Genomic DNA, 12,671 nt, shown 5'->3' with positions numbered 1-12,671 from the left:
GTGAACAGGAAATATGGCATTTTTAATGTGGATCAAAAATGTCAACATGTTCCAAAAAACTGAGACTTGTGCGACACAATATGTGGAATCAAACGGAAGAAATACTGTAAGGGAACTAAACAAAAAGAGACAAACTCGCCTTCGTCAAAGCTGATGGACACAATGTGGCTGCTGAGCTCCAGCCCCTCGTCGCCATCCGAGTTGACGGCCCTGGCGGCGCACTGGACCCTGGAGCCGGCCTGGAAGTAGACCGAGTCCAACGCGATGAGCTTGGACGAGGTGAAGAAGGTGTCAAAGTCCACCTCCCTCATCGGGCTGGTGACGCCGTCCGCGCCTTTGGGGGCGCTGACCAGCCAGCGGTAGCGGGTCAGGGTGTTGTTGATGTTCTCGCTCACGCAGATGGAGCCGGTTTTGTCATAGTCGGGGTACTTGGGGTTGCACGCCTAGGGAAGGGGGAAAGATATTAGACCTGTCACTCAAAAGAGCTCATACATTATTATTATTACTATGTGTGGAGACATACAGTGACACAGACAACAGGATATCCAGCCAAAGGCAGAGAGTCTCTTTGTTTGTCCACATTGTCGTAATGAAGCAGAGAAACCACTCTGGGCACCGAGGGGAAGGTGACATCTGCCATGCTGTTGGTCTCCTCGATGTAGATGATGGCTTTGGTCATCTGAGGATTGACATCAACAGGGAAGGACAGTAAAGAAGGTGGTGAATATTGCAGAATTGAATAGTCACAATAGTTAATAACCTGCAGAGATATACATGACTTCATTCAGCAACCCATTGACCCGGTTGGCAGATGGTGTTTTTTACTCTCGAAAAAAGTCTGAGAAATGCTTTCGTGCGGATCAGTAAATAAAATAAAAATACATGTATTGTACAGTATGTGTCACATTTTTTAAATGTTACATTAGAAAATAAATAATTAGAAAATACAATATTAATGTACCGTATTTTTCGGTCATAGGTCGCCCCGAATTATAGGGTGCACTTCCGATGAGCGGGTCTAATCAGGTCTATTTTCATACAAAAGGCACATTAAAAGGGGTCATACTATGTATTTTCTCTACATTTAAAACACTTACTTGTGGTCTACATAACATGTAATGGTGGTTCTTCGGTCAAACATTTGCATAGATTATGTTTTACAGATCATCTTCAAATCACTTTCTGACCGGATGGGCCGTTTTGTGGGCGGTCTTATTTACGTGGCTCCAATTCGACAGCGTCTTCTCCCCGTCATCTTTGTTGTAGCGGTGTAGCGTGCAAGGACGGGATTGGAAGAAGTGTCAAAAGATGGAGCTAACTGTTTTAATGACATTCAGACTTTATTTGAATCAACAACGGAGCAGCATCTCCGTGGCTCACAAGTGCAACAATAACGCCGGAAATGTGTCCCGTGAAAAAACGGAACTCTCTAATAAGTAAAGTTCTGTGGGTGAATAATGGAAACTCACTACACAGGTAGTTTTTACCGCTTCCAGAGCGAGTCTACCGACATATATACTGTAAGTGCAAACTGTACACTACTTTCTATTAGAAATGGCAACAGCAAAGGATGAATGCCCCATAACTAGAAGATAGAGGAAAAAAAAAAGATTATCGACTACGGTTAAGTATGGACTACAATATCGGACGCGCACACATTTTCAGGACTTATGCAGATCCCAAATACAGATCAGCAGGTACCAGAAGGTAGGAAAAGTTGTTTTGGCATAATATTGTGATAATAATATGTCTGCTAATAGGTGCTGTTTTGCAGTCCTTATACACACACCATACTAATACTCGTATGTTGTAGCACAGTACGTCTTTCTACAGTAGCCGTAATGCTCATAGCTTACCCAAGTCGTACTAAAACATTTTGACATTTTTGAGCGCCGTGTGTAATATTTTTTATATTCTCAATGGAACATTTAAAGTTTTGGTTTTGTTTACTGGTGTCATCTTGCAGAATCTCTTATGTGTGACTGCCATCTACTGGTCACACTTATCATTACACCATGTACCACATAAAATTGCTTCGAGGTCGGTAAGCAAAACCAGAATTATTCCGTACATTAGGCGCACTGGGTTACTAAAAAGTTAAAGTACCAATGATTGTCACACACACAAACACACACTCGGTGTGGTGAAATTATCCTCTGCATTTGACCCATCACCCCTTGGGAGGTGAGGGGAGCAGTGAGCAGCAGCGGTGGCCATGCCCGGGAATCATTTTGATGATTCAACCCCCAATTCCAACACTTGACGCTGAGTGAGGTAATGGGTTGTTTTTGGTATGACTCGGCCGGGGTTTGAACTCACGACCTACTGACCTCAGGGCAGACACTCTAACCACAACGCCACTGAGCAGGTTATATGTAGTGTCGATTTTTGAGAAAATGAAAGGGTTTCAAGTTCAACTCATAGTCCGAAAAATACTGTATACATATGTTCTTCACATTTAAGTACTTACTGTATATATATATATACTTTATTCATCTAATAATACTAATCAAAACACTATAAATGCATGATTGTATGAAAATTCATGGAAGTACAAATATATTTTGACTACACACATTCAGTGTATAGTATAACATTTATGATATATACATTTTTTCCAAGATGGCGCTGCTGTAGTGGCTGCTGTAGGCAGGAGCTCTGTGCTCTTGTGTCATCCTTTTGTGTTTCCCTCTTGTTTTCATGTGGTATTATATTTTTTTGCATTTTGGTCCGGGACCATTTGGGACTGTGTGACAAGGGGTGGCACTTTCGTGACCTCTGTGGCGCTTTTTTTGTGGACTTCTGGATCTGCCTCCCGGAAGCCTTTTGGCCATGGAGACCAGCTGCAGGGTCTCTGCTACACCAGAGTCTGTTTGCATGTACTGGAGGAGATGCGGATGAGGGGACAGGACTGCGGAGCTAGCACTGAGCGCTGGGACGGAGAGGCTTCGCGGTGTCTCGACTGGGTGAGCAGGTGTCGGACACCTCAGTCAACTTGGACGTATCCTCGCTCATCCATGCGGACTGGACACTGGCCGAGAGTGGAGTCGGCTGTCTTGGTTGCCTTGTTGGGTCTGCTTCTGTCTCTGGCCCTGCTTCCTCCACCCCAGCAGACGATGGTGTGGAACACCGCAGAGGCCACCACAGTGGATATGTTTATTTTACTTTTTATTCATAGCTGTATGTAGAAGTGTCTGGTTGTATCTGCTGCTTTAATGTCTTTAATGTCCTCTGTGTTCTTTGATGTTTCCCTCTTACACACACGGAAGAGGGATGTGTACTATGGCTATGAGTTGTTGGTTTTTTTTTTGTTTTGTTTTGTTTTTTTCCCCTTGGCCTCAGTCTGCACCCCCACTCCAGGGCCTAGGCTAAGACCGATTTTTTAATTTTATTTTAATCTTCTATTTTTTTTTCTTCACCCAAACCCCACTTGTTTACCTGTATGTCATCTTTTTTTGTAAGGGGCACTGGAAGCCGGCAGACCCGTCAGCGATCCTGTTCTGTCTCCCTGTAATGTTTGTCTGATCTTGAATGGGATTGTGCTGAAAATTGTAATTTTCCTGAAGGAACTCTCCTGACGGAATAAATAAAGTACTATCTATCTATCTATCTATCTATCTATCTACAGCATACGTATAATTTGGATGTATTACACATGTATTTTTTTGTGTGGGTTACATTTATTATAGTTACCTAATGATAATTTAAAAAAATAACAAATAACGACCAATGTCAGGTTGAAGATGGCCAAAATGCGCTTTCAGGATTCCAATAATGAATTGGACAAAATCGCAATACACCCTTTAACAAAAATGCTTTAAGAGGTTTCTTGTACTTATTATAGGCTGATTAATTTCATTTTACATTTTCTTTATTTTTTAATGTTTTTTTTTAGTATTTAAAATGTTCAATTTGTGTTATTTTTTTTGTTTGCGTTTTGTTTTGGGGGGTGAAAAAAGGAACACTTGATATTTGATTGTACTTTTGGAAGTTGTACATGCCTTGAAACTCAAACAAATGTTTTAAAAAAAGGTTTGAACCCGACCTGCGTCTCTGCCACCATGTTCTCATCTGGTTTCAGGTGCACGGTGAAGGCCTCTCTCATCTCTCTAACGCCGTCATAGAGAACTTCCACCGCCACCTGGTGCACAGAGTCGCCCTCCCTGAACACAATCTCTGTGAAGAAAAAGAGGACATTTAATTCGAGGTCTCTTCAGGTCAATGCTCCCCTCGCCTTGTCGCGCACCCTCAGATATGGGATGGTAGTCCTCCCCCGAGGTCGCAGATCCGTCTTTGGTGTGGACTCTGACCACGGACACCTTGGAAGAGTCTCCCACACGCAGCACCGGGATTTTCACCACAGATATTTGTCCTCTTTCTTTGGGTTCATTCACGCTGAATTTGGTCTCGCCAAACTTAATGACGGCCTCTGAGGAAGCAAAGTGCAGCGTAGATAAACGACCACCATTTGGTTGGATCAAGATGAAAAACAAACTTACTGTCGCCGTCGTCTTTTATTCTGATGAGCGTCTCCTTCTGCCGCCCGATGGATGCGCCGAACGAAGAATCGCTTTTCGGGCTGCCCAACACGAGACGCAGCTCCTCCTCTTCCTCGTGCTCAGTGTCGTCCACCAGCTGCAGAACACAAGGTTTCTCCACCTCCCCTGAAATAAAACCCAGCGTTAAAAAGTAAAGCACGTATAGCGGGGATATTCAACGACTATATTTTTCAGGCTACCACGCTTTGACCCCTGCTGCTTATAAAATGGTGCGACTAATTTATGGATTTTCCTTAGCTGATGGCCATAATGTTTTGTAATTTACAAATTATTTTCAAATAACACCCACGGAGACACTGAGAGGTTGTGTTAATGTCTGTACCGTTGTGCCATCTTTTGGATGAGTTCGCTCACTGCACATGCTGTGGGTTGAAAACGTATTTCCGGTTTTGTGACCTGAACCAGAAGTATAACCGTCAAGAGCGTTTGTGGTTAAACGGGTTCCTCAATCATCACTCCAAGCAACGTTTGTAAGTTTTACAATATAACTAAAACAAGTTATGCTTCGTAAACCATCCCATGTGTGATGTCTGTAGGAGTGTTTTCATGCATATTTGTACAAGCTAGCGTTTTCAGCATTAGCAAATATGCTTAAATGTTTACAGTTGTCTCTGCTGCTAAATTACATTCAAACCAGTGTGGGTGGCACTGGGAGCAGGTCGGTAAAGTGTCTCCAAGGTGAACTGCCTCTGGCATGTTAGAACAAAAGATTGGATCAAAGGATGACTCTCAATATCATAAACTTAAAATGGCATTATTTTTGTTTTGTTTTGTAAATTCACCAAATTGCCACCGTGGAGTTATTGAGTCTGTTTAGCTGATTGGAGAGCATGACTTCTGTTTTGTATGATCAGCCGTTTCACTGCCTTGTGACAGGCACCGTTTGGAAACAATTAGGGTATGTCCATAAAAATCTTTTGTACCAGTATATATATATATATATATATATATATATATATATGTGGCTTATAGTCTGGTGCGGCTAATATACGTAAACATATATTTTTTCTTTTAAAATTCAAAAACAGGTGCACTTTATAGCCTGGAAAAACGTTTTGGGGGCCACATTTCCAGAAAGCTGAAGATAGGGAGGTCGGACTTCTCCCTTTATTATCAATCTTATTTTGCATATTCTGGAGACTTACCATCCTAGAGTAGACATTTGATGTATTTGATTTTTTCAGGGTTATTGCAAAAAAGCTAGTCAGGGACCATCTTTATGACAGCATGTCTTTATGTTTTTGAACATTTTCTGCAAAAATGTGACTCTTTCACAAGTTTCTGAACTGAACTTGTCATGATGGGGGGGGGCACAGCTTGCTGCGGGGTCGTTCTCTCAGGAAAGCAGACGGACTACTCATAACATGGCGTTTAGGTAAAAAAATTATTTAATTTTAACTAAAAAAAGGTACAAACAAAAAGCACTCGCAACAGAGGCACAACTTGGGTAAAGAAACAAAACTAACACTTTAACATAAACTATGAACATAACGCAAACAACACGTACTATGGCTTGACAAGGGCAGCAAGGACTTTGGCATGAAAAAAACTGGCAAGGACAGAGCATGAAAAGAACACAATGACGCCAAACCGACAAACAGAAAATAACAGGCTTAAATAGTGATGTGGTGATTGAAAACAGGTGCGTGAGTTCAAATGAATCAGGTGCGTGGGTCGTGAGGACAGGTGAACTGATTGGTAGTCATATTGACAAAACAGGGAGTGAAAAAACAGGAACTAAAAAAAGTCCAAAAACCAAACAGAACATAACTTAAACAAGACATGATCAAAAGACATGACAGAACTAAACGGACCACCAGTTGAAAAGCCCCAAAGAAGAAAAAGAGAGGACCTAAAATGGAACCTTGAGGAACACCACTAGTACAACTCAAGAAGTTGAACAAATGGTTACCGACTGCATCTGAAGTAAACAAGCCTGGTTACATAAATCACATTACGGAAAAAAAATGTGTAACTTCCAAAAATGAGAGGATTTAAATGGGTAGCTTTAAATCAGTTAAGTAAATCCTGAGTTCTGACCCCAGTGTTCTATGTTTACTAACAAGGTTAAAATGTCGATGTAAGGATCTACCAATGTGTTAAAAGAGGTCCAAGTTCCCCTACACCAGGGGTCAGCAACCCAACATGTTGAAAGAGCCATATTGGAACAAAAATACAAAAAACTAATCTGTCTGGAGCCCAAAAAAGTTAAAAGTCTTATGTAAGTGTTATAATGAAGGCAACACATTAAGTAAGTGTCTCAGATGGTTTGATAACTCCTGGAAATGACTGTCATAAAACTGCCAAAGGTATATAGATGTGTGTGCCCAAGTTAAAGGAAAGGACAGGCTGTCTTCTTCTAATGGAGTTATTTAATCTTTGCTAGCTGGGTAACGTTTCCTGTGGTCTGGAACAACATGGCACACAATTAGAAATGCAGCCAATATTACATACAGATAATGTGTCATGAGACATGCAAATATAAATCAAATACACAGAGGACATAGGTAAAGGAAATGAAATGAGCTCAAATATACCTACAAACGGGGCATAATGATGCAATATGTACTTAAATAGCATGTCAGCATGGAATATTAGCACTCCACGCGAGTCCATGACATCAACAAAGCTCACCTTTGTGCATTCACGCACAGCATAAAACATTTGGTGGACAAAATGGGACAAAGAAGGAGTGGCACAAAACACGTCTTTCTGTGGCAGCGTTAGAGAAAGTTCTACACGTAAACCAATTATGGTGACCGCCAAAATTAGTAGGACAAAACGCCGCTAGCAAAATACTCTCATTAGTGAAGCATAAACAGAAACATATTAATCAGTGGGCTTTGCAACAATTGGGAAGGTTTGTGTTATTTTTGTCCTCCTAAAGAAACATTATTAAAACAACAAATACATTTTTGAAAAAGCTCCGCAAGTGACTCGAGAGCCGCGGGTTGCTGACCCTTGCCCTACACAAAAGGAGCGCTATATTGTTTTGGGAATGTTCGGCAAAAATGTTTGTCCCCCAGGTTTTAAAACGGAACTCGGTCAGTTAAATGGCCGCGAAGTCTATTTTAGTGAGTCTGGTACCTGGCATGAAAGTGATGATGGAGGCGTCAGTATTGGGCCTCTCGTTGAAGTCCATCATGACCTGGGCTGTGCCTTGCCTGCTGTAGCATCGCACGGTGGACCTGTGGCTTATGTCCCCACTCCGGTACACAGTAGCTGATATCTGCGCAGAGTTCTCATTTCCCACGTAGATGGCATCACGGAACTGCACCTTTGGCACTGGACAAAATAAAAAACACTGGTGAGCGGCATCGCTTACCCAACATCAGTTTTTTTTTAGGCTTTTCTCTCACGGTCTGAAACAGAGTCGTTGATGAGGATGGTGGCCTTGCTGGGCTCCCCGAGGATGCCGTTCATGGGCATCTGGAGCACCACTTCGAACTTCTCGGGACCCTCAAGCACCGGTTGGCCCAGGTCATCCAGGATGGTGACACGGAACGTCTGAGTGGTAACACCCGGCGCAAAGTCCAGATTCCGGCTGATTCCGACGTAATCCGCTCCAGCTGTCCGGGAGGACACAAACCTTAGCAACACCAGCATGGCTATGTGAGCTACATGCTAGGTTAACATATTTGCTGATGAAAAACAAAATGATGGAGGCCCCCTCCCCCCCCTGGCTGACCTGTACAGCTCCCGCTGTCTCAGGAAAGCACAGAGCATCCTGAAAGACCCATTCCACCCCGGGCACAGCCACCTGGAACTGCTACCCTCAGGCAGACGCTACAGGGTGCTAAAAGCGAGCACCAATAGACTAAAAAATAACTTTTACCCAAGAGCCATAGTAGCATTAAACAGGCACTGAGTGAGCACAATATGTCCATCATGTCCTCATGTGTAATGTTTAAATGTTTTTCGGACTACAATGTGCAATAATGTTTTATGTATGTGTGTATATGTATTCATATGCATGCAGATATGCATCTGTGTGGATACATATACATATACATAGATACATCTGTCATCTCTATCTTTTTTTTTTTTTTACTATTTATACTACCATATTGTATATGCACCTTAGGAGGAGCTGCTCCAATTTCGTTGTTCTTTGAACCTGTTCATTGCAATAATGACAATAAAACTCTATTCTATTCTATTCTATTCTAAAATAATCAAACTTACATCTCCCAGTTCTCTAGCTGACTGACAGATTGTAGTGTTATTTCAAGACGCATAGCAAAGCCTGCTTTTGTTTTGTACAATATTGTGGGTGTAGCATACTTGCCAACCCTCCCGATTTCCCCAAATTTCAGTGCCTCTCTCGAAAATCTTCCGGGGCAACCATTCTCCTGAATTTCTCCCAATTTCCACCAGGACAACAATATTGGGGGCGTGCCTTTAAGGAACTGCCTTTAGCGTCCTCTCTTACCTGAAAAGGAGACTTTTATATATGTCTCCGTTATCCATAGGTTTATCTATAACCCATAAAGTAGGCAGGCACGGAGCTATTTCTCAGCGTGTGTTTATTCCAACCGGCACGTTAATACACTGTCACACAACATCCGGATTCCCATCATGCATGGCTTCAAAACTATGGCAAGTAGTAATGTCCAATAACTTAACAGAAGAAGAACGAAGAAAATACATGGCGACGATGAGTAAGATAAGAAGTACGCTTGCAAGTTCAAAAATGATTGGAAAAAATAATTTCAGTTCATCCAGGACAGCTCGAAGGGGAAGGGGTATGCAGCCTGCAAATTTTGTAGATCAGACTTCTCCATTGAACACGGTGGCCGTACGGATATACTCATTCATGAATGGATTATTTACACACACACATATATATATATATATATATATATATATATATATATATATATATATATACACACACACACATATATAGGGCTTCACGGTGGCAGAGGGGTTAGTGCATCTGCCTCACAATACGAAGGTCCTGCAGTCCTGGGTTCAAATCCAGGCTCGGGATCTTTCTGTGTGGAGTTTGCATGTTCTCCCCGTGAATGCGTGGGTTCCCTCCGGGTACTCCGGCTTCCTCCCACCTCCAAAGACATGCACCTGGGGATAGGTTGATTGGCAACACTAAATTGGCCCTAGTGTGTGAATGTGAGTGTGAGTGTTGTCTGTCTATCTGTGTTGGCCCTGCGATGAGGTGGCGACTTGTCCAGAGTGGACACCGCCTTCCGCCCGATTGTAACTGAGATAGGCGCCAGTGCCCCCCGCGACCCCGAAAGGGAATAAGCGGTAGAAAATGGATGGATGGATGGATGGATATATATATATATATATATATATATATATATATATATATATATATATTAGGGCTGCAAATCTTTGGGTGTCCCACGATTCGATTCAATATCGATTCTTGGGGTCGCGATTCGATTATATATCATTTTTTCGATTCAACGCGATTCTCGATTCAAAAACGATATTTTTCCGATTCAAAACGATTCTGTATTCATTCAATACATAGGATTTCAGCAAGATCTACCCCAGTCTGATGACATACTAGCAGAGTAGTAGATATTTTTAAAAAAGCTTTTATAATTGTAAAGGACAACGTTTTATCAACTGATTGCAATAATGTAAATTTGTTTTAACTATTAAACGAACCAAAAATACGGCTTATTTTATCTTTGTGAAAACATTGAACACAGTGTGTTGTCAAGCTTATGAGATGCGATGCAAGTGTAAGCCACTGTGACACTTTTGTTCTTTTTTTAATTTTTATAAATGTCTAACCATAATGTCAGTGAGGGATTTTTAATCACTTCTATGCTGAAATTATAACTAATATTGATATTGTTGTTGATAATATTCACTTTTGTTTCACTACTTTTGGTTTGTTTTGTGTCGTGTTTGTGTCTCCTTTCAATTGCTCTGTTTATTGCAGTTCTGAGTGTTGCTGGGTCAGGTTTGGTTTTTGGAATTGGATTGCATTCTTATGGTATTGCTGTGTAATTTTTTGTTGGATTGATTGAAAAAAAAAAAAAATTGATTTAAAAAAAAAATCGCACAACGTGAGAATCGCGATTCGTATTCCCCACTCCTCTAATATATATATATATATATATATATATATATATATATATATATATATATATATATATATATATATATATATATATATATATCCATATTCTACCGCTTATTCCCTTTGAGGTCGCGGGGGGCGCTGGTGCCTTTCCCAGCTACAATCGGGCGGAAGGAGGCGTACACCCTGGACAAGTTGCCACCTCATCGCAGGCCAACACAGATAGACAGACAACATTCACACTCACATTCACACACTAGGGCCAATTTAGTGTTGCCTATACACACATATATATATATATATATATATATATATATATATATATATATATATATATATATATATATATATATATATAAATATATACACACACACACATATATATATATATATATATATATATATATATATATATATATATATATATATATATATATATATATATATATATATATACGTATATATATATATATACATATAAAAATAAATGCTTGAAAATATATACACCCCCGCTGCCCTACCCACCTCAATTTCCACCTAACCCCCACCCCGAATCTCACAAATTCGTCGGTCTCAAGGATGGAAAGTATGGGGTGTAGAAAATGGCAGGGGTGGTCTCATGTTCATGAGGAAGGAGGTTTTTCCTTCGTAATGTCATAACAAGCTTGAAGATACAAGATTTGTTTATTTGTCCCTCTTAGGAGAAATTTGGTCTGGACTGAGGGGTCTACTTTAAATTCAAAAAGGTTTGAGCACCTTCTCTCTCAGAAGTGGCGTAAACAAGTAGGTAAGCACATTTGCTGCTCATTAGGGATGAGTACCTTTCACATTTGAATCGATACAGTACCAATTCCCGGTGCTTGGGAATCAATATGGTACCGGTCTTCGGTACTTTTGTGTGTATTCAAGTGTGTTAATACAGTAGGAAGGGGATTCATTCGGCCCCTATCGTCACAGTTTATCGTCAAGTCATACCAAAGACTATAAAAATGGGACCCATTACCTCCCTGTTTGACACTTAGCACCAAGGGTTGGAATTGGGAGTTAAATCACCGAAAATTATTCCCCGGCGCGGCCACCGCTGCTGCTCACTGCTCCCCTCACCTGCCAGGGAGCGATCAAGGGTGATGGGTTAAATGCAGAGAATAATTTCGCCACACCGAGTGCGTGTGTGACAATCATTGGTACTTTAACTTTAACTTAAACCCATGAAATGTGACGAATTGGGGGTTTGCAATATGCACTTCAGCCGCCTGATGGCAGTAGAGTGTTGAATATCTTAAAATGTTTTTTTTGACAATTCCAACTGTCAGTTGCTATGTGGCGTGGCAATTTCCATCATTTTCAGCAGACTTCCTTGCAAAATCATTAACCCTCTTCCACTCAGAGGGAAAATGAATCCCTTCCATACTGTAAAAGTTATTTATTATTATTATTTTTTAATCCAATTTTTTTATTTTAACATTTAACATTGATCTTTACTGTCCAGTTGTTATCTTTTTTTTCTTACACTTTTGTCTCATTTGCAAGTATTGTACTGTTGTGTATTATATACAATAGTAACATTTGCATGCAGTTGCAATTCCAAGACGTTAGAAAGCAGTAGTGCCTTAGTCAGAAAGTAGTCTTTGCCATTAAGTTGAATGTGCCAGTCTTTTCTTTTGCTGAGCCCTGCAAAGTGTTTATACTGAAAATATTAAATATAAAACTTATTACACAGCATCTCTTTGATTGTAACGTCCAGCTTAGTTTTAGTTTTAAATATCAAATTTAGTGCTGCTGAAATTGTCACGTAAAAATTGCTGATGCTAATCTTTAGTATGTCTATGGCATGTCCAAAGTCAATTAGCATCAAGCTAGCACATTTTGAATAGTGCAACCTTTTTGTACTTTTGAGCGCCTTCTTCTTACTGAGAGGCAGACTGTCCACTCTTGAGTGTTTAAGCCTTTTCCTACCACAGTAACTTTTACAGGAACTACCCCCTTCGTTTCCACCAAAAACTACTATCCTAGTTCCTGGTAGCAAGGTGGTACTTTCAAAGTTCCCGAGG

At 40.7% G+C, this 12,671-nt stretch overlaps 1 protein-coding gene across 2 annotated transcripts in view; it reads right to left on the bottom strand.

Annotated features, from left to right (window-relative positions):
• LOC133536847 (FRAS1-related extracellular matrix protein 2-like) overlaps positions 1-12,671 on the bottom strand; it is a 334,085-nt gene that overhangs the window by 36,591 nt on the left and 284,823 nt on the right. For both annotated transcript variants that reach the window (XM_061877482.1, XM_061877483.1), the window contains exons 10-16: positions 7,919-8,128; positions 7,647-7,844; positions 4,500-4,664; positions 4,247-4,429; positions 4,046-4,176; positions 524-679; positions 140-443 (exon numbers count right to left, since the gene is read on the bottom strand). In XM_061877482.1, the coding sequence (XP_061733466.1) occupies positions 140-443; positions 524-679; positions 4,046-4,176; positions 4,247-4,429; positions 4,500-4,664; positions 7,647-7,844; positions 7,919-8,128 (1,347 nt within the window). The remainder of the gene's footprint in view (positions 1-139; positions 444-523; positions 680-4,045; positions 4,177-4,246; positions 4,430-4,499; positions 4,665-7,646; positions 7,845-7,918; positions 8,129-12,671) is intronic.

This window comes from Nerophis ophidion, linkage group LG18 (genome assembly GCF_033978795.1).
Source record: "Nerophis ophidion isolate RoL-2023_Sa linkage group LG18, RoL_Noph_v1.0, whole genome shotgun sequence".
Lineage (NCBI taxonomy): Eukaryota > Metazoa > Chordata > Actinopteri > Syngnathiformes > Syngnathidae > Nerophis > Nerophis ophidion.
The sequence above is the reverse complement of the archived record's forward strand: the minus strand, read 5'-3'. Positions and strand labels throughout refer to the sequence as shown.